Source organism: Schistocerca cancellata, chromosome 3, assembly GCF_023864275.1.
Source record: "Schistocerca cancellata isolate TAMUIC-IGC-003103 chromosome 3, iqSchCanc2.1, whole genome shotgun sequence".
NCBI classification, from domain to species: domain Eukaryota; kingdom Metazoa; phylum Arthropoda; class Insecta; order Orthoptera; family Acrididae; genus Schistocerca; species Schistocerca cancellata.
This window is the reverse complement of record NC_064628.1, coordinates 619,375,921-619,398,419: the sequence shown is the minus strand read 5'-3', so window position 1 is coordinate 619,398,419 and position 22,499 is coordinate 619,375,921. Positions and strand designations below refer to the sequence as shown.

At 41.5% G+C, this 22,499-nt stretch overlaps 1 protein-coding gene across 1 annotated transcript in view; it reads right to left on the bottom strand.

The window, feature by feature from the left end:
* Window positions 1-22,499, bottom strand: part of LOC126176863 (proton-coupled amino acid transporter-like protein CG1139) — a 112,834-nt gene that overhangs the window by 65,683 nt on the left and 24,652 nt on the right. The window contains exon 4 of the mRNA XM_049924054.1: window positions 3,218-3,368. Coding sequence (XP_049780011.1) covers window positions 3,218-3,368 — 151 coding nt within the window. The remainder of the gene's footprint in view (window positions 1-3,217; window positions 3,369-22,499) is intronic.

Below are 22,499 nucleotides of genomic sequence, written 5' to 3'. Positions count from 1 at the left end.
GTTAGACGTGACCAGAACCAGAGGGCACGTGATGCCTCAGGATCACTGCTTGCCACCAGTAACGGTGTACCAGCATCAACAAACATTTGTTAGGAGTCTGGTGGCGTGGTGGGATCAGACGCCTCTGTGGTTACCAGAATTACCTTCTCCCAAGACTTTACTTTCTCATAATTCGCATCTCTTACCTATCGAGATTCTTGTGAAGGCTTAGCCACTGTGGGTGCACGAATGAGACTAGAGTGGAAGCCATAGGAGCCACAGTCTGAGATTCCTAAAGCACTGGCTGACGTCATATCTCTGATCAGTGGATTTATCGGGAGAGGGTCCCCAAGAGAGAACCCTGCCACTTTCAGACATCTGGATGGGTGCAGGGAGTGGTTCCGGGAGATGGTGCCACAGGTAGCCTATCGCCCTCATCAAGTTTATTAGCACGACTACCAAGTGCCTACGTCAAGAGAGTAAATACACAAGATACTGCTGACAACCTGGCCACAGTAGTGCCAAATATCGATACCAATGAGATTGGGCACAAACGATCATATTTTCCTGTGCTTCAAAATACTAGCGGGGACCTATGACCTTCAGTTTCTGGATTTTGTATTCTTTGAGTAGGTTAGCACACATCAAGGATGTTGGTCGTTCCCGCAATTCTCACAGACAGGTGGTAACACACATTGTGAATTTTCGTGAAGTGGCTGGTCACAGTCTCCACAAACTGGGTCATATGTGCAACAGCAAGACATACGCTTGAAGCTCTAGCATTTAAAATACCACACCGAGCGTGGAAAATATGGCTTCACGTCGCAGCAGTAACAAATGATTGTGAACTTTTCTGGAAGCGAACTATGCTCAGAAGTGGGATGATGCGCCAGGGCTTATCTTGATCTCTTCTGAGCGTTGACGTACATGATCTCCCATGCCTCTTCCAGTGCACACATAGTTCTTCATCTGTCTGCAGCGCTAAGTCCTTTTGAAAAATTAATCCCTGTACCACGTTGAGGTTCTAATGGGGTGTGATGGTAACAGGTGCATCGCTGTTTTGTTCACAAGAAAGTAATGCTTGGTGCCGCGCGGGATTAGCCTAGCGGTCTAGGGCGCTGCAGTCATGGACTGTGCGGCTGTCCCGGCGGAGGTTCGAGTCCTCCCTTGGGCGTGGGTGTGTGTGTTTGTCCTTAGGATAATTTAGGTTAAGTAGTGTGTAAGCTTAGGTACTGATGATCTTAGCAGTTAAGTCCCATAACATGTCACACGTAATGCTTGGCTATGTATAGGATTTCCCATCTTAATTGAGATGGAAGTAATTCGTAATTTGCAAAGGGAAGAGAGTTTGGTAAATACATTTTCAGTGTTCTCCACAAAAAAAAGAACATAGGTGTAGTAGAGAGGAAGTCCTTAACATCTGTTTGGGAGCAAACCAGGAATAATTGTCTGCGAGTCACTTGTTTTTGTTTTTTTTCATACGGTGTAATCAAGGAGCGAAAGTTCTTGGGGTCGTAACTCCGTCTGGAGATACTGCTGGGACCTCACGGCCATTGGCTGATAACTTTGGTCGTTTCATGACGCCAAATATCCACCGTGATGCCACCTACTCCGAGCGATGACTCTTCCCACGAGCAAAGGTCAAATTACATAATGATCAGAGTCCCTATTGTGCCCAGGTAACACCTACTCTTTGGCGTGTGCGAGGAGGTTACAGATCGCGCATCAGTAATGTGAGCCCTTCGTTGTCGTGGAGCTATCAGGTAATCAATAGGCACATTTTATAAGTGTTTACTGGAACTGTTTTCGTTATCTGTCGGAGAGATTCCATGTGGATGTAACGTGTCGCAACAAAAACGACTTTCCACAAATAATTAACACGTGTTTCTCATCACTTCTTTAAAACGTCGTTAACTGAGGAGTTACTAGAATTGGGAAAGCCGATATTAATAGCCGGAAAATCGGTGTGACATCTACAGGGGTTGGACACACTGCAAAAAATGCATGCAGTTACCAGCGAGGCTTGCGCTGTTGTATCCCACCACGATGGCACCTGCGCATGTTCTTAGTATGTTGCAAGTGTCGTTCGTGGTCAGAACAACATTCTGTGTAGTTGTGAGTGAATTATGTCGGAGTTAAGTGAATTCGAAAGTGGCCAAACTGTTGGTGCTCGTTTGGTGGGTGATTCCATAACGAAAGGTACCGAAGTGTTTGGTGTTTTAAGAGGCACCCTACGAAAAATTTATACCACACACAGGGAAAGCGAAAACATCATCCACAAACTCATAACGGAGACAAAACTGTGCGTTGAGTCGTCGTGATGGACAGTCATTGAAGAGATCTGTGATGGAAAAGAAGAGGGCAACAGCTACAGTAGTCGCGGCAGAAGTAAATGTCTTACTAGCGAACCCTGTCAGCACCAAAACAACACAAAGGGAGCTCCATAAGCAGGGAATTGCAGGGCGACCTGGAATTCCGAAACTACACATCAGTGATGAAAATGCTGATAACTCGAAAACGTAGTGTCGAAGACATAAAACCTGGACCATAGAGGAACGAAATAAAGTCGTTGGGTCAGATGAGTCTTGTTTCACACTGGCCGAGTTAAAGTCTCAAAGAGTGAAACATGGCCGGGGATTGGCAATAACTTCGGCAGTCAAATCGTGATTTTTCAAGGCCCCATTGTTGTCCTGCAATCTATTAATGGCAAGGATTATGTGACCATTTTGGCTGGTCAGGGCCATCCGATTGCACACTGTTTGTTCTCCAATAGTTATGTTGTGTTCCAAACAACAGCGCCACTATTCACACAGATGAGTTCAGGACTGGTTTTGTGAGCATAAAATCTCTCACCGCCCCCCCCCCCTAACCCTCCCTTTGGCACCATAGTCACCAGATCTCAATATTATTGAATCTTTGTGGTCTACTTTGGAGACCTCCACATCGTTACATCAACTTATCATTGTTTTGCAGGAATGGTATAAGATAGCCACCTGTATTTATCAATGCCAAGATGACTGTAAGCTGTTTTGAATACCAATGGTTTTCCTACGCCGTATCAGGAATGGTATGTTTTTAGTGTCTGGATATTTTTGTCCAACCACTGTCCATGTCCCACAGTACTAACTTCCAGTGAACTATTGGCGGATGATGACACCACAGTCTATCGGCACAGAGCGTCATCCGTGATACCAGGTCGAGTTTTCATCGAACTTTGTTTACGATGAGATAAACTTACCAATGTCTGCACACAATATGTGCAGATAACGCCAACAACACACGTGGCTATTAGACCACACAGCAAGCCTGCGTTGAGGAAAGCCAGCGGCATGGATAGTATACCGGATCCGAGGCTTCCCTTTATTAAGTGCACCAGTGTTTCAAAGTCTCTGAAAACAAGTCGCACAATAAATATGTTGATCACAAACACCGATTAATCAAGTCAAATATTAAACATTCGCTTTAGCGTGAATTGGCAAGTAGTGTACAGATAGCTTATTATATAAGCACAATGAAAATAAGGATTCGCGTTTTTACTGAAACAGAGCTAGATGACGCATTGATTAACACAAGGGACTTATCAATCGGGAGCGTGTGTATCTAAATCCCGTTCGGCTATAGAAATCTAGGTTTTCCGTCATTTCTCGGACTCGGTCAAGATGAATGGTGGAATCAGTAACGGCTCGTGAGTAGCCCATATACATTTTGGGTTTTAACAGATTTTTGCATTCAGATAAACTTGAAAGTGTGAAATAACATCTGTTGTATAACATTTATGATTTGAGCAATTTTATGCAATTGCAGTCACTGCCAGTAACAATAACAGGAATAGTAGTACGGTAATAATAATAATAATAATAATAACAATACTAATAATGAGCATCACTTGTTTGACGAGAGAAAAATTGTTTTTGTAGAATTTTTTTTGTTTTGTATGTAATTAAGTACAGTTTAGGACAATAACGACATACATTTAAAATTCTCCATTTCGTCAGCCAAATATTAATACTTTAATAATAAAGTATTGTCACTCACAAAGTCTCACTTTCTGAAGCAGAAAAATACCATAATTTCTTCTAATGAACTGTCCTATCTTTCCATATGATGATGATGAGGTCCCATAGTCCTTGACAGAGCGTAGGGGATGATGCGGGAGACACGCAACGCCGTACTAGGCAAAGTCCTAGCGGAGGTGGTTTGCCATTGCTTTCCTCCGACCGTAATGGGGATGAATGATGACGATGAGGACCACACAACACCTTGTCATCTAGAGGCAGGTGAAAATCCCTGACCCCGTCGTGAACCGAACACGGGACCCCGTTCTCGGGAAGCGAGAACTCTACCGCGAGACCACGAGCTGCGTATTATCACATTACACTTCACTGCAAGTACACTTTAAAACAGAAAACACTACACGGCAGCATGACTGACATTGCCGATTTAAAAAGAAAAGCCTAGCGCCTGTTTTAAATTTTGCAAATGCCTCGGTCACGCTGTGACTGAATCTTTGGTTTAATTCACAACCTTACTCTCAGTTGCAAGCACTGTCAGTGCCGAAATCATATTCTCCGTCATCGCGTTTCGAAGAAAGGTTTTTATACTTTTCATTGTTGAGAAACAACGGGACAACTGTGTGATAAAATTCAAGACTCATATCGTGGGTAGCAAATGAGAACCTTGTAACTACGTTTTTTTTTTCCAAATTTTGTGGGTGAAGCGAAACGATTTCTTAAATAATAATGTAAAGTGATACAGAAAGTTTCTTCATGTGGAACTGTATATTAGAAGCCCAGTTATTGGCAGATTAGAGAAATCCATGCACTTTCAAATCTCTCTTTGATTGTGGAGTTACTGGTTACCGGAATTACGAGTTATCGCCGACAATGGAGTTTACGAGGTTTTCATTGCCTACCATTGATATACTATAACACATTCAGAAACCAGCAAAACAGGTTTTGGTTTTTGTATCAGTGTAACAAATACTCATGACCAATCTATTTGTACTACGTAATGAGTGAATTAGCATATGTGAGGAATGTGCTATTATCTAGGGGCATTTATGCCAAGCGAACAGGGGATAAACGTCTACTGCAGTGCTACCACCTTGTGGCATTGACGTAAACTTGTGTTGAGTGGTAAGTGGTAGCTGTGCAGCCCATGAATAGTGCACTTTATTTATCAGATCCTTATTTATTTGACCCACGAGGCAAATACGTCAGGCCATTTGCGAGTGCGCCAAGTCTCCTTAACATGTGCACAACCGAAGATGTGCTGGTGAACCATGATGCCAAGTTTTAAGGAGTCTGCAGGATTAGCGATATAGCACAGCATGATAGATTTAAGCGCCATATGTTTCAGATTATCACATCTATCTTACGTTTAACAGCATTCAAGGAAAAATAACCAATAAATCTGCAAGGTGTAGACAGTTAAGGTGTTCACATGTTTTTGTGCTCTTACACAGCATCTGCCACTGGGTAGAATGGTTCGTATGAAAGGGACATCGCTAGTTTCCTTCCCCATGCCAGCTAGGCCGAGCGTGCTGCGTATCTAACGGACCTGTCGTTAGGGACATTAAACCGTAATCTCAAAATTTTTACTCTATTTTTGCACTTATCGCCGGCGTGTGTGGCCGAGCGGCCAGAACCACATGACCGCTACGGTCGCAGGTTCGAATCCTGCCTCGGGCATAGATGTGTGTGATGTCCTTAGGTTAGTTAGGTTTAAGTAGTTCTAAGTTCTAGAGGACTGATGAGCTCAGAAGTCAAGTCCCATAGTGCTCAGAGCCATTTGAACCATTTTGCACTTATATTAATAGACATGATCAAGTTTCTGCTCTTCAGTCTTTAGTTTACAAATAAAAACGAATAAAAAACAAATAGTAAACTGAAAAGTAATGTTACAGGCTTTGAGGTTTTGAACATGGTCGTGCTTCACCAATTGTGCATGCGAGAGCCTTGGTAAGTTAGATATAACAGCCAAACAGTTGCAAAATGCAGGTTTATTAAATCTAGACCACAGTTTCAACGGTTTTAAAACCACCTTCTTCAGAATATGTAGTACCTGGTGAAGACATTTTTTACTATATCTTGTGACCGTCAGGGATCATCATTCATGTTATTATCATCCAGAAGAAGTGGTGGATTGCTTCTAGGACTGATGAAATTTTTAAAAATATCTGGAATCCGATATATCCATATTTAAAAAGTATTATTATCGGCCCTCGACATATCGAAAAAAGTAATGATATACGGATGGAAAAGATTTCGATGTACCGGCCTATAAAAAATAGGCTACACATTGTAGATGTACCACAGGCCTTAGAGCTACATAGTTAAGTATAGATTTGTTAATAGATATTCTATACATCAACAATCTAGCAGTCTGCTTATTCCCCTTAGAGTAAGAATTCAAAGGAAAACGATGCAAGTTCATGTTTGGCGATATACACTTTGCTAGAAATGGTGAGTGCATGCAAGTTGCACCATAAATGGTGTCCAATGAGCCCATCGTTCGGTTTCGTTACATATCGGATTTCTCCGGAACACATCATGTCGACTTCACAGGTTTTTCATCTCTGCAAATGCCAGCGACCCAGAAACTGTAGTGTCAAAACTGCGGGGTGAAGGTAAACGTTGCAGTTTGTTAGAAGCGCCGATTACGTCAGTATTTTCCCTCACACGTCTCCGCCCACCGCAAAGGCCAATTTTGTCATTTAGATTTTTATTCATTATTTTCAGCAACTGTTTTTGAAGAATGCCGATGTGAAGAAACGCAATTGGTGTGCTATTTCTCCACATCGGAAAACTTGTTATTCCATTCACACCGCCATCCCCCCCCCTCTCCCCACCGTCCATTGAAATTGGACTTCTTTTGTGCCACCTATACTTACTTCACACAGTCGAAGAGAAAGATTGGACATGACGAAAGCTCAAAAAATAGTAAGATTCCTTCTCACAATGAAATTAAAATCGTGTTCTACTGCAACTTTAAAATAAGTGTCAAATATTTACCGAAAATTGTGAAAAAAAACATAATATAAGATAAGATATACCGGTGAAAAATATATAGCCGATATGTAACGATTTTTTTTTTGGAAAATTTATCGATATGTCGATATTTTATCGACAGCACAAATTGCTGCTACCATGCTCCTGTAATGATTCAAGACTCGGGTAACCTAGCACCAATGCTTCGCCATATACTGACACTGTCGATGATCTCAAAGAAATTGGCGCAGCGAACGCTAAGAATACCAGACCAATTTATAACACACGTTGAACAAGAACTGCAATTATTTTACACAGGCAACAGCTGCAATTAAGTTGGTGATTTCTCTGTTCATGATGATCAAGGCAAGGGATGCCTGTAACGCAAACGTCTCTTGATAAACTGAGTTTGTCCTAGAGTTCAAACCCCTTTTTTCAAAGCGCTTTTCTAACAGTGGATGTGACCTATAATGCTTTTTAAATGGCCCCGCCTTTACTTTTGCTATCATATGTGACGAAACGAAGAGCATAAGTTCGCTGATCTCTTTACCTTTCCTGCAATCACTATTTGAGACTTATAAAATAGACGTTAAGGAACCATGATTAAGACAGTGGATTAAAAACCCAACAATGGAAACGAACAACGGTGTGAGTATGAAGTTTAAAAATACATTACTAATTAATTTATCTTATCAAATTGCAATATAACAAAGGATATTGTACTGAAAGGTTGAAAAATATGAAATCACCTTTGATGTAATGGTTGTACTTATTCTGACAATAGCTCGAAGCGTAGTTTAATGTCAGCCACTGTTGTTCCCATGGCACTCTCAATATCCTGGAGATCTGAATTACGTTTTGATATAGTGGACATTAGTGTCGAAAAAGACCGTCAACACTAAAACGTGATAGCAAATGCCAGAAAAGTTGCCAGTGTTAAAACAAACGGTGCTAGAAATTCTACCTTAACACCTTGCCCAAAACCGTTCAATCACACACATCAAAAAAGTTTTGCATCACCTCGGTTCCGAGAGTTCCGGAACCTGTACAGAAAATTGGAATAGAGATCAACGTAAACACCATTTTCGCCCTGTTTGCTGCTCATTAAAACCACACTTTGCATGTTTTAACATCATAGAGCGAGACCTACAGAGATGGTGGTCCAGACTGCTGTACACACCGGTACCTCTAATACCCAGCAGCACGTCCTCTTGCATTGATCCATGCCTGTATTCGTCGTGGCATACTATCCACAAGTTAATCAAGGCACTGTTGGTCCAGATTGTCCCACTCCTCAACGGCGATTCGGCGTAGATCCCTCAGAGTGGTTGGTGGGTCACGACGTCCATAAAAAGCCCTTTTCAGTCTATACCAGGCATGTTCGATGTAGTTCATGTATGGAGAAAATGCTGGCCACTCTAGTCGAGTGATGTCGTTATCCTGAAGGAAGTCATTCACAAGATGTGCACGATGGGTGCGCGAATTGTCGTCCATGAAGACGAATGCCTCGCCAATATGTTGCCGATATGGTTGCACTATCGGTCGGAGGATGGCATTCACGTATCGTACAGCCATTACGGCGTCTTCCATGACCACCAGCGGCATACGTCGGCCCCACGTAACGCTACTCCAAAACAGCAGGACCTCCACCTTGCTGCACTAGCTGGGCAGTGTGTCTAAGGCCTTCAGCCTGACCGAGTGGCCTCCAAACGCGTCTGGTTGAAGGCATATTCGACACTCATCGGCGAAGAGAACGTGATGCCAATCCTGAACGGTCCATTCGACATGTTGCTGGACCCAGCTGTACCGCGTTGCATGGTGTCGTGGTTGCAAAGATGGACCTCACCATGGACGTCGGGAGTGAAGTTGCACATCATGCAGCCTATTGCGCACAGTTTGAGTCACAACACGACGTTTTGTGGCTGTACGAAAAGCATTATTCAACATGGTCGCGTTGCTGTCAGGGTTCCTCAGAGCCATAATCCGTAGGTAGCGGTCATCCACTGCAGTAGTAGCCCTTGGGTGACCTGAGCGATTCATGTCATCGACAGTTCCTGTCTGCCTGTATCTCCTCCATGTCCGAACAACATCGCTTTGGATCACTCCGAGACTTCTGGACACTTCCCTTGTTGAGAGCCCTTCCTGGCACAAAGTAACAATGCAGACGCGATCGTAACGCGGTATTGACGGTCTAAGCATGGTTGAACTACAGACAACACGAGCTGTTTGCCTGCTTCCTGATGGAATGAATGGAACTGGTCGGCTGTCGGACGCCCTCCGTCTAATAGGCATTGCTGATGCATGATTGTTTACATCTTTGTGCGGGTTTAGTGACATCTCTGTACTGTCAAAGGGACTGTGTCTGTGATACAATATCCACAGTCAACGTCTATGTTCATGAGTTCAGGAAACCAGGGTGATGCACAACTTTTTTGATGTGTGTATGTTCAAGCATTAATTTCGTGCGGCGTTTCCATATTTTTGTCGAACCTCGGTATTTTTTGAACAGTAACGGTCCTGTAACATTCTGTGAGGATACACTCAAAGCTAGTTTTACATCTGGTGATTTCTCTTAGTGCACAGTTATGTTGCCCAAAAAGTATGCAATCTGATGATAAAACCAGTCCACTATTTCAACTATGTAAGAATGAATGAGGAAATGAGGTCACGACACTCAGCAATGAATAAAACGTCTAATGAGAGAGAATGTTTTTGATGGTTGGAACGTACATGGAATTGTACTGTGTAAAAAAGTCATTTATATTACAAAACAGTTTTAATTGGGTTGTAAATGGTTATAAATTTCAGTTTTCCATCAGCTAACCCTGTTTGTCAGAGAATCTGTCAACTTGTTCCTTGCTGAAACCTGCTGCTCGCTGCATATTCATGGATTCAGCTGCCCTCAGACGTAAATCTTTGTCCTTTCGCAGAATCATAGAAAAAGTCTTGAACCGCTTTGTTGTTGAACCGAAGTTTTATTTTCAGTTGCTCTGCATATTGTACGCTAGGTTCAAGAACTCATCTTCAGCCTACTTAAAAGCATGAACTGGCTATCTAAATTTATAACGTGATCATACAATACTTTTTGCTAGTTGAGGCAGACATTGACACAGCCCGCAATGTAGAAAATAATAACAGCTGTACTAAAATTTTACCAGACTTAGTTGCCAACTTTAACTGGAGCCGAAACTGGACATCTCAAAAACGTGTTATTATTATTCAAAACACATTACACAATATGTACATTATAGCTGTTATAACAGGAAGCATGCATTTATTTAATACAATATTCATTGTTAAATATTGCTAATACAGTCATTTGTGCGAGCCTCTAGTTTCTTTGCTAGTTATATTTTGAGGCTACACTTCTCACTTCACAGCTTTAACAAGTTCTTTCCCGTCGTCGGAATAGTCAAATTTAGGAAATTCAACACATCTCATACGGTAGTTAAAATTCCCAAACAGTTCAGCTTTTGCCATTTCCACTTTCAGTCTGTTTCTTCCACTGCTCCAGCTATTTAGCATCACACTGAAAACCTACTCTACAAACGCAGTGGACGGTGTCACTGGTAATAATGTTGACCAATTTTCAGCAGATTATGTGCTTTGCATCTCTCTAAAAAATGTCACCCATTTGTTTGAAATGTTTGAGTCTGGCAAGTCCTTAATGAATGGCAAGACGTCATTCAGACGATATATTTTAGGAAATAGTTCGTCACTCTTTATATTTATTTGAAATAATCTATAAGTTTCATTATGTTCTCCATTTTACGAGGCTCTTCGAGATTCAACTGAGAACTAAGGTTGAAAACTGAATCTTCACTTAAGTCAAACAGTGTTTCTATACATTCCGGAATACAAGTATCGACTTGTTGAGCTTCTCTGACAAATTTTGCTTGTTCATGTTGCAGACACTTTTTCATCTCTCATATCTTCAGTTCGAAGAAATTATTTCTTTGTCTTTAGTAATTTCTGTACGCAACTTCAGGAATACAGAATATCTTTCATTTATCTTACATAATCACTTTCCACGTGTTTTAGGGTTGTATGAAATAGATGCATAAAGTTGTGGACAAAATAAATGTAAATCTCTGGGAGAATCATCGTCCACTTCACTGTCATCTTCATGCGCTGTCTATAAGTTTGGCAATATTGTCTTCATTCTGGCATAGAAAATAGGTCTTCAACAATGGCCTGTTCTGGAGCAATCCATCTACAGCAGAAAAAAAGAGTTAAAAAGCGTGTAGGAACATGCCGGAGTAGTGTGGAGTACTCTTGACAGCAGGAGCTGAAAAAGTTCTTCATTTCGCTCGCCTTCTTCACACTTCAAGGAGACTCATTAAATAGCTTAACCACTAACGATTCAACATCGTATGACACTAGCTCTAGTCCATATTTGGCAACATTGTGCAGTATATGCATGTGACAATGTCCTGCAATAAGATGTGGTGCTTCAAAGATTTTTTCAACTGCACGAAAACAGATTGGTTTTTCCTGTAATTGATGGGACAGTTGTCCGCGCCATGCGCAACTAGTTACGATCCTGAAAGACCTGTCAATGATGTTCTCTTTAAACTTCTTGGCTACAGAATTCGATGTTTCGTCAGCGTATTCGTAAAAATCTATAACAGCTGAAGTCGTTCCACTTCTTGGTTGAAGCACCAGATAGCAACTGGAAATAATTTCATATTTCCTTTATTTCAGCCATCATATGCAATCGAGGATGGAGTTGTACCAACTTTTTTCAGTATTTGTTGCAAAGAATGTGAAGCTAATACATTTTCTACTATAGCTTCAGCTGTAATAAAACGAAAATGCGACATTTTCACAGCTTGTTTTGTTTGTTGTATTTTTGCCACTATATAACTGTGCAGAAGAGCAAATAGACATAAACTGATATTATAACTCTGCTTTATTGTCCACATGGAGGTGACATGCAGCTGTCATAAGAAAATACAAGCTATTATTGGCTTGTCTCTTATTGGAGTGGTCTTGAAAAGACTTGACGACAAAGGACGACAATGGATATAGCGGTGTAATAAAAATACAAAGCCTGTTTGACCTCTTTGACATGGCTGGTCGAACAAATGAACACGCCAACTTATATTAAAGTGCATTGGAATTCGCCGGCCGAAGTGGCCGCGCGGTTCTGGCGCTGCAGTCTGGAACCGCGAGACCGCTGCGGTCGCAGGTTCGAATCCTGCCTCGGGCATGGATGTGTGTGATGTCCTTAGGTTAGTTACGTTTAACTAGTTCTAAGTTCTAGGGGACTAATGACCTCAGCAGTTGAGTCCCATAGTGCTCAGAGCCATTTGAACCATTGGAATTCGTTGCGACAAATTCACAATGCTCCCAACTTGCGACACAAAATAATGAAACCAAACAATAAGCAAAATGAAAAGTATAACTGGCCTCATTTTCATTACTTAGCTTCTGTAAAAAAAAAAAAAAATAAAAAACGAAATTAGTAAATAAGAATTTAGCTAATTTCAGGGGGCCCTAAAACCAGACTTTTGACGTCCGCTCGGGACGTTCTACCGGACACCATAGTTTTTATTTAAAAATCAGATTGTCAGGTCTAAAACCGGACAATTGGCAACCCTGTCCTGCTCATTGTCGCCCACTAACTGTCATCTTCATTTCCCCCTTTTTTTTTCTCTCGAAGCTGTTGCGACTACGTTCTGTATTGTTGGTACGAAAGCCGTCGCGACTTTCTTAAAACGGATGAAGTAAATAACTAAGCGCGATGCATCCTCTTCAAGAAAGAAACGCAACAGTGGAGGCGTAAGTGTCTGCCGGTTCATTTAAGGAAACACGGACATTTTTACAAAGACGCTTCCTGGCGTTTCCACACCAGAAAAGTGCAGTATACACGATTTGGTGACAAAGTGGCATACTGCAGGGTTAGTTGAAAACACAAAAAAAGAATCGAGCCCCGTTCGTTCGCACACCTGCTGTGATCGCGGATATTCGAACACAAATGTTCCGGAATCCAAAGAAGTCTTCACGTAAATTGTCGCAACAAGTGAAACTTTCACGTAGGTCCTGTCAAGATGTTTTACATCATATGGGGATGAAGTCTTACAAAATGACAAGTATCCGAGAACTGAAAGAGGAAGACAAGGTAAAACGTGGCTATGTCAAACAACTGATAGTGGAATGTTGGATCCGCTGCTGTATTGCATGAGTGACGAAGCGTGCTTTCAGCTGGCAGGACATTTGAACCCTCGGAATGCCAGGTATTGATCTACAAAAAAAACCTAGATGATAAATGGGGAACTTCTCCATGGTGAAAAAGTCGGAGTGTAATGGGCTGTGTCGGATTGTGGGTCCAAATTTTTTGAAACTATAGTAAACACTAGTGTGTATATGCGAATCTTTGAGAAATTTTACGTAAAATCCCCCATGAATATACGTATGCTTTCTTTCAACAGGATAGGACAAACTGTCACACTTCACGCCAGCCAATTTCACGAATTTATGAAAGATTCACAGAAGAAATGACTGCCAGCAAAGTATTGTGGCCGCTGCGTTCGCTGGACCTAACCACTTGTGACGATTATGTGTGGGGCAGTGTAAAGGGAAAAAATGTACGCACATATCCCAATAACTTTAGAAGACTTCAAGGATAATATTCGTAATGATGTTTTGAGAATTAATACGACAGAGTCGGGCGAAGTTTCTATCAACATGCTAGAGTGCGCGCAAAAGTGCATTGATGCACACGAAGCTCATTTTCAGCACCTGATGTAATGTTATGTAAAAGAGAAAATCAATCCAGGGAATATAGGCCTTTGTTGCATTGATTCAAAACTTTTGTAAGTGGCCTTATTCCTCCGTAGTTCACGTTGCAGTGGCGCATAGGGGCTGTTACTAGCGCTAGAGTTTAGCAACAGCTCTTGCCGTAGCTACAGCTGGGGAAGTTCGTACCCAGCAAGGGGAAGAGCAGGGTAGACACTCTCCCCCATTTTTTAAGGAAAAATATTAAGATCTTTGCAGACGAAATACAGAATCTGAGTCAGAGTCGAAGTTCGTTCTCAGCAAGGGGAAGGGCATCGTAGTCGCCCCCCTCCCCCTTCCCATTACTTTGAAGGAAAAATCTTAACAGAAATAAATGGTTGTAACTCCATCATAAGTTGCATTAAGAAGTATCTTCCTTTTATTTCTTGATGGTGACGAGTTTCGGACACCTATGTCTATTTTCAAACCATCCTACGTAGAAAATGACAGAGCATAATACAATTTTATACAAACGAGGCATTCGTATTTGCAATACAATAATATTACACTATTATACACGTAAGGTATACAAATTTGACATGGTTATTTAGTTTTATGAGTTGCCTTACTAGTTACTTCCAGTATTGTAAGTGTGACAACACAGGCGAAAGCTTGTGTATAAAAACTGCGCCTGCAGTGATGGTCAGTGTGGCACCATGGCCTACTGAACAACAATAAATAGGCCACGTAGGACGGACATTGGAGAGCTGATTAAACGACACATTCTTTTTCTTTCATTAACTTAATATAGTGTTAAAAACTCCTCCAATGTCAAAAACTCTTTTTGATAAGACCACTCATTGGTCTCCAGGGGGTCGAATTATACCAAAGTGCTATGCTTTACCTTACGACATGACGTCACCTGCAGAAGACGCTGCAGTTGCATGAGTTACGCTCAGTAGTTACACTGTTATTAATTATACATAATTTATGTCTAGTCTCTAAAAAATCTTTACTACAACTCAAAACCAAAACGTGCAACAGCCCGCGCTCCAAAAATAAATTAACCTGCCGATTTGCAAGAAGACAGCCCCTAATCAGATCGTCCCAATAGTAATACATTAGTTTATATTAAGTCCTCTAATAGAGAAATGTCTTACTTTCATATAAAACATGGTAAAATAGTTTTACATACAGTGACCAAAATTTACATTTGATTAAAACAACCTAAAGCCAGAGCGTGCGGCATTACGCACAAAGATTAAAAAGTAGGAACAAGCAACCAGCATGCAGTAAAAGCACCCAAAGACAAGCAGTTTATGACAGATTCACGTAGTTTTACATACTGTGCTTTAACAAGCAAAAATTAAATTTGTTTGGTTTTGAGTTGTAGTAAAGAAACGTAATTTCTTAGAGATTGGACATAAATTACGTGTAATGCAAAACAGTATGACTTCTGAGTGTAGCTCATGCAGCTGTACTGTCTTCTGCAGATGACGTCATGTCGTGACGTAAAGCATAGCACTTTACTGTAATTCGAACCACTGGAGACCAGTGAGCGGTCTCAGCAAAATATTTTTTTGACATTACAGGGGTATTTAACTCTATATAAAGTTAATCAGAGAAAAAGGATGTATCGTTTAGCCAGTAAACATTTTATCGTCGACGCGTGCCGCTGTCAACGACCTCTAGGGTTTTACCGGGCAACCACAGGTGTGTCTGCACACCAGTTCTCGAATGTTCTATCCGGTCTGTTTACTGTTGCTGAGTCACTGTTGCCACTTTGATCATCACTGAAGGGGCAGTGCTTTTGCCTGTATTGTCACACTTACGATATTATACCCAAGTAATAAGGCAACTCATAAATTTAAATAACCACGATAGATTTGTATATATTACGTGTATATTAGTTTAATATAATTGTATTGCAAATATGTATGCCTCGTTTGTATAAAACTGTCATGGCAACTATAATTTTCTTTGCAGGATGGTTTGAAAATGGACATAGGTGTCCGAAACTAGTCACAATAATAGATAACTGTAAGTAGAAAATTTACCCAGAGACATTTGCCGTGAAATCTTAGAACTATTTCGTCATTTTAACACTTCAGCTTTCACTAACTAATGAGTCAATCTTTTTGAGTATTAGTAATGACTAGTAAGATGCATAAAAAATATATTGACACGGGGAAAGTAACACCTCGAGGCATTTATAGTATACGGTATTTAATGCTCCTATTCGCAAAATATTGTGAAATCGCCAACCCAAAATGCGAAGGTTGTTATAAAAATAAACAAGTTCCGATCTGTTAAACTGCGATTTAATTTTAATTTACGACCAATGCAATCTGTTTGGATTTTTAAGGTTTACCAAGGACCAAGCAAGAATCGAGCAGTTGTACGTTCTTTGCGGATGGAGAGTTAGCGCTTAACGTACAGTCGACGAGGAGGTCATGAGAGACGGGCGAACTGCGGAAAGCGAGTGGCGAGCGGGAGGGCCGCTATCCATCCACATCCGCATGGGAAGACATTTACTCTCATGCCGGCCTTCAGCCTTCATGAACTGAAACGACGTGCGGTCAAGGCATCAAAGAAATTCCTCAAGACGACATTCGGAGGATGTGAGCTTCAGAGCCACAACGTATACATGGTATTCGTGCTCTTTGGGTAACATCTTCTGATGATCGTAACCACCTCTGAAGAGAATTAAAGTTTATGTTTGATAACCGTTAAGAGATGAGCATCTCAAAAGTGTGAGAAATACCGCAATGGTGCTTCACGGTGTAAATCTTCCATTACGGTCAGTATATACCTGGCCATCGCGATATGGTACTGAGCGAATGCATCGATATCTCGTTCTTTACGCGCCCTGCGTGCCACTGTCACATCAGTCAACCAGTACAAGGGCTATCTTAAGCATCAGTCAGTAAACTCCTATATAAGATTTTGGGCTTAAATTCCACATTTTTTACTATTTTAATTTTCGACTGTGTGTTGGTGTTATATATTCCACGTAAAATCGTGACCAGAAACTACGGAATTTTGAGCCAGTTCCTGTGAATATTGCTTGGGGAAGCATAATTGGCAACTATTGTGTATGACTTCGACACAGTGGTAAGGAGACGTGGACTGCAGAATGGTGTGGCGGCGGTCGTCATAGGAACGTTGGACAGGAGCGGAAATGATTAGTGAACTAGGTACACAGGAAACAAAGATTTACTGAACTTTTATTTCTCCAAATGTACGAAGACTCGTTGTAAATGCTGCAACAAGAAAGAGATACCAGCTACGACATCAACAACAATGGTGATTGAGTCGCCACTAAGTGTCGTCTATGTAGCTTCGTAACACCATAGCTCTAATGCTCTACTGATTTATTTTGCCTTTTGTTTTATTTAATGTTACATCGTTGAGCATCTGTAAATGTGTTTGATTGAATCGATAACACAAATTGTGTACTCCTTTCTTTGTAAAAACTTTGATGTCTTTTGGAGTGTAGGAAGTATAATCTCTGTAATATGTACAATATGAGTAAATTATATGTTTTTTCTTTGTCATATATTGTCTTTGGTTATCCTTAAAATTAAATAATTTTATTTAAATAATTTTGTGTAGAACTACCAATATGTGCAAATGTTCTGTTTTATTTGATATGTTTATTTGCTGTTATGTAAACTGCTGACCTTCACTTAGGCTTCTTAGTTATTTCGTATGTAAAAGTTGTGGTTGCCCTCGGGAACGGAACTGTGTAGCGCGCGCAAAATGTGGTTGGCATGGATAGAAAGGTGGAACAAAGAGTCAGTCGGGGACGAGCTACCAAACTATCAACTGCTCATGTAAAAGTTGTGTATTGTGCTGGATCCGAGAGAGGCTTTTCCTGACCCTTTCCAGTGCCTCGGATGGATGGATAAAGAGCTGGAACTATTCTGAAATTGGTATCTATCATCGCCACAAAGAAATGACAGAGTCCAGTAATTCTACCTGCAAATTCACCTACCAACATGCAGTCGCCACCACATTGCGCAATCACTGTAGTGGAACACTATAGTAATGTACATGAAGGATCAGCTCATAGGATGTTATAGTGTACCCAAATATAAGGTAAAATTTGATTGAACTCTTGTATCTACCGTGATTCATCCACAGTCACATATCCGCTTAGGGTCCCTCCCACGCTGAAGTGTTTACCGAGTGTCTTTTATTGAAGGCATATTAAAATTAATATGGCATTTGAGTGTGCTAAAATTAATATTGTTTGTTGAAAGGATCTTACAAATATCTCAAATTTGTGTTTCACTGCAATGAAAGTTCAGAACTGCAACTGTTGAGAGTTATATGTTCGTGCTTGCTAAGTACTTCTTTCTCTAGTGTATTGAAAGTGTGTTTAGTTTGCTCTGCTACAGTGGTCAAGATTAAGCCCCTCCCCCCCTCCATTGAAAGTAGTTCAAATGCACAAAGTTACTTAATTACAGAAAGTTTAAATTACTCTTGCTATTCAAGTCAAATTCTGTACAATATTGGGTTCCTCTTGTGTATTGAAAGTGCATATTAACAGTGTAGTAGGATCCACAGTTTATACTTTATGCTCATGATAAATAACAATTAATAGAAAGACCACTATCCATGAAAACAGTAACTTTTTTTATTCAAAATTCAGTGAGAAATTGTTTTGTTAGTGAAATACATTTAACTTTCATTCTACATAGGAAAAGTATTTAGCCGAGAGAGAATTCTGTGACAAGTTCATAATAAAGCAGTGAACTACACTTCCAAGTTTTGTCAGATAGGAAAATGTTTGAAAAGCAATACTGAACCTATGTCCAATTTATGATTCTACAGTGAATATTGATAGTAACGTTATAAAGATCATTCAGTTTGAATAAGCCCTGAAAGTAATAATGTGTATGGTTATCTTTTATATTTATGTAAATAGTTTGTTCTGCTCTGTCAGGTCCAATCTCACCGTGAACATATGCAGGTGTTAGAGTATTGCACTCTCGAGTGACAAAAGTATAGGCTGTGTTTGCCCATTGAAGTTACTTATTTTCAGTTCTTGAATAAGAATGTTACTCATTCTCTTGCCTAATTAGACTGGCGACCGTTTTCTGTATTCTTTGAACAGTGTAGATAGGTAAAACATTGTTTGTTACTGTTTAAATACGTATTTACGTAATTTCAACTTTCACTTCCGATAAGCCACCTCCTTTAGATACAACACGGTCAACATAAAAAATTCCTCTCAGGGGGTAACACTGTTCTGCTACTTTATACTATAATTGCTTGAACAAAAATAATTTAATTATACAAACTGCCTCCAGCTTTGAGGTTATAGTATAGCAGTAGCGGACGGAAGTGTTACAGCTTCCCGTAGCGAAGTAGCTCCGAGCGTGGATGGGCTGATTCACTGGCGCCGTCAGTCCTATATTGTGACAGCAGAGGGCGATCGAACTACAGGGCTGCTGAAGGTGTGGTTCAGCGGACGTGCACGATTGTGTCCGCCAGATCCCACGCCACTGCTATTGGCGTCAGGTGGAAACTTGCAATTCTGTTGCTATGACGCCCGTGGAGTGGTATTACACAGCGTGAGTCATGAACTATTGCCACCAAGAATAACTCCAAAAGTAAGATAGGAGCTGAAAAGTTTGTGGGACAAAAGTTGCATGAGACAACGGGGGCCATAATATGATATTCGTTTTTTGTTGCTTTTTGGGGTCGCTTCAATGATGTGTGACAATAAGGTCTTTGAACGTCAACAAAGGTCAAAGAGGTGGCATGAACGTCCATTTACAGAAGGTGTTCGAAGTGATGACCATTGACATCAATGCACTGCTGCAATCTTCTTATCATGGCTTGAGTGGTACTCGTTATCACATCGGCACTTATCTAAGCACGTGCTCTGACGATTCTCTCGCGCATATCTTCAGGTGTACTTGGAACGTCTTTATAAACATTGTCTTTTACGAATCCCCACAAGAAAAAATCTAGAGGCGTCAAGTGTGGCGAACGAGCCAGCCACGACACATCCCCTCCGCGTCCAGTTCAACGATGGGAATTGTATCTGCAACTCATCTAGTCATCAGCGAAAAATGTGCCGGACGCCCATCATGTTGACACCACATTCTGTTCCTTGGTCCTAAAGGTATTTTTTCCAATACGAGACCTAACGTTTCTTGCAGGAATGTGGTGTACTTCCTACCACTAAGATTTCCTTCGATGAAATAGTGGCCTACAATTATGTTCTCCAGAATCCCACACAATTCATTCACCGACCACGTATTTTGCTGCGCAACTTGCCGGAGTCAACATGGATTTAAAAAAAAAATGGTTCAAATGGCTCTGAGCACTATGGGACTCAACATCTGAGGTCATCAGTCCCCTAGAACTTAGAACTACTTAAACCTAACTAACCTAAGGACATTACACACATCCATGCCCGAGGCAGGATTGGAGCCTGCGACCGTAGCGGTCGCGCGGTTCCAAACTGAAGCGCCTAGAACCGTACGGCATGGATTTTCAGTTGCCAAACAATGCATGTTATGCAAATTAACATTTCCATGGTTCGTGAAAGTAGACTCGTCAGTAAATAAAATCAAATTAATAAATGTGTCATCCCTCTGAATCTGACTTTGAGCCCATTGGCGGAATTCAATGCGAAGCATACAATCCACACCAGTTAATTCTTAGTGGAGACTGATACGGTAAGGATACGAGGGTTGGAACTTAAATAGTGGCAACTATTTATTCACAATGGATACAAGAGTTACTTGTTGGCACCTGTTACTGTCCTTCACAGTAGTCACCAGCGTTGTGGAGAACCCGTTGTCAGCGATGTGGAAGGCATAGTATAGCGTTAGCAGAGCCTGTCTACATCTACATCTACATCCATACTCTGCAAGCCACCTGACGGTGTGTGGCGGAGGGTACCTTGACTATCTCTATCGGTTCTCCCTCCTATTCCAGTCTCGTATTGTTCGTGGAAAGAAGGATTGTCGGTATGCCTCTGTGTGGGCTCTAATCTCTCTGATTTTATCCTCATGGTCTCTTCGCGAGATATACGTAGGAGGGAGCAATATACTGCTTGACTCTTCGGTGAAGGTATGTTCTCGAAACTTTGACAAAAGCCCGTAGCGAGCTACTGAGCGTCTCTCCTGCAGAGTCATCCACTGGAGTTTATCTGTCATCCCCGTAACGCTTTCGCGATTACTAAATGACCCTGTAACGAAGCGCGCTGCTCTCCGTTGGATCTTCTCTATATCTTCTATCAACCCTATCTGGTACGTATCCCACACTGCTGAGCAGTATTCAAGCAGTGGGCCAACAAGCGTACTGTAACCTACTTCCTTTGTTTTCGGATTGCATTTCCTTAGGATTCTTCCAATGAATCTCAGTCTGGCATCTGCTTTACCGACGATCAACATTATATGATCATTCCATTTTAAATCACTCCTAATGCGTACTCCCAGATAATTTATGGTATTAACTGCTTCCAGTTGCTGACCTGCTATTTTGTAGCTAAATGATAAAGGATCTATCTTGCTGTGTATTCGCAGCACATTACACTTGTCTATATTGAGATTCAATTGCCATTCCCTGCACCATGCGTCAATTCGCTGCAGATCCTTCTGCATTTCAGTACAATTTTCCATTGTTACAACCTCTCGATACACCACAGCATCATCTGCAAAAAGCCTCAGTGAACTTCCGATGTCATCCAACAGGTCATTTATGTATATTGTGAATAGCAACGGTCCTATGACACTCCCCTGCGGCACACCTGAAATCACTTACTTCGGAAGACTTCTCTCCATTGAGAATGACATGCTGCGTCCTGTTATCTAAGAACTCCTCAATCCAATCACACAATTGGTCTGATAGTCCATATGCTCTTACTTTGTTCATTAAACGACTGTGGGGAACTGTATCGAACGCCTTGCGGAAGTCAAGAAACACGGCATCTACCTGTGAACCCGTGTCTATGGCCCTCTGAGTCTCGTGGACGAATAGCGCGAGCTGGGTTTCACATGACCGTCTTTTTCGAAACCCATGCTGATTCCTACAGAGTAGATTTCTAGTCTCCAGAAAAGTCATTCTACTCGAACACAATACGTGTTCCAAAATTCTACAACTGATCGACGTTAGAGATATAGGTCTATAGTTCTGCACATCTGTTCGACGTCCCTTCTTGAAAACGGGGATGACCTGTGCCCTTTTCCAATCCTTTGGAACGCTACGCTCTTCTAGAGACCTACGGTACACCGCTGCAAGAAGGGGGGCAAGTTCCTTCGCGTACTCTGTAAAATCGAACTGGTATCCCATCAGGTCCAGAGGCCTTTCCTCTTTTGAGCGATTTTAATTGTTTCTCTATCCCTCTGTCGTCTGTTGATGGTGCAGATGGAGTGGTCTACTGCGTTTCGAATCTCTGGAACAATTCTCCACGGAATTAAATCAAAGTCACGACGACTTAAGTCCGGGGAGTATGGTGGATAGTACAGTACTTACCAGTCTCATCGACCGAACAGAGCAGCCGCCGCTTACGCTATATGCGCCCGCTCATTGTCGTGCAAAATGATGGGTGGGTTGCGCAGAAAGTGTCGCCGCTTCTTTCTCAAAGCACGGCAATGCCGATTCCTCGCACGCCTCTTGAAGACCTTGATGACACTCTCGTGCTGTACGACCTCTGGCACATTCAATCTTGATTCAACTCCGTTGTGACACTGTTACGTTAGACCGCTTGCTCACAAATGACTGTTTCCCTCGACTGTGCGCACGCCGGTGACGTGGGACGAGCAAGTCCATTTGCTACGAGGTAAG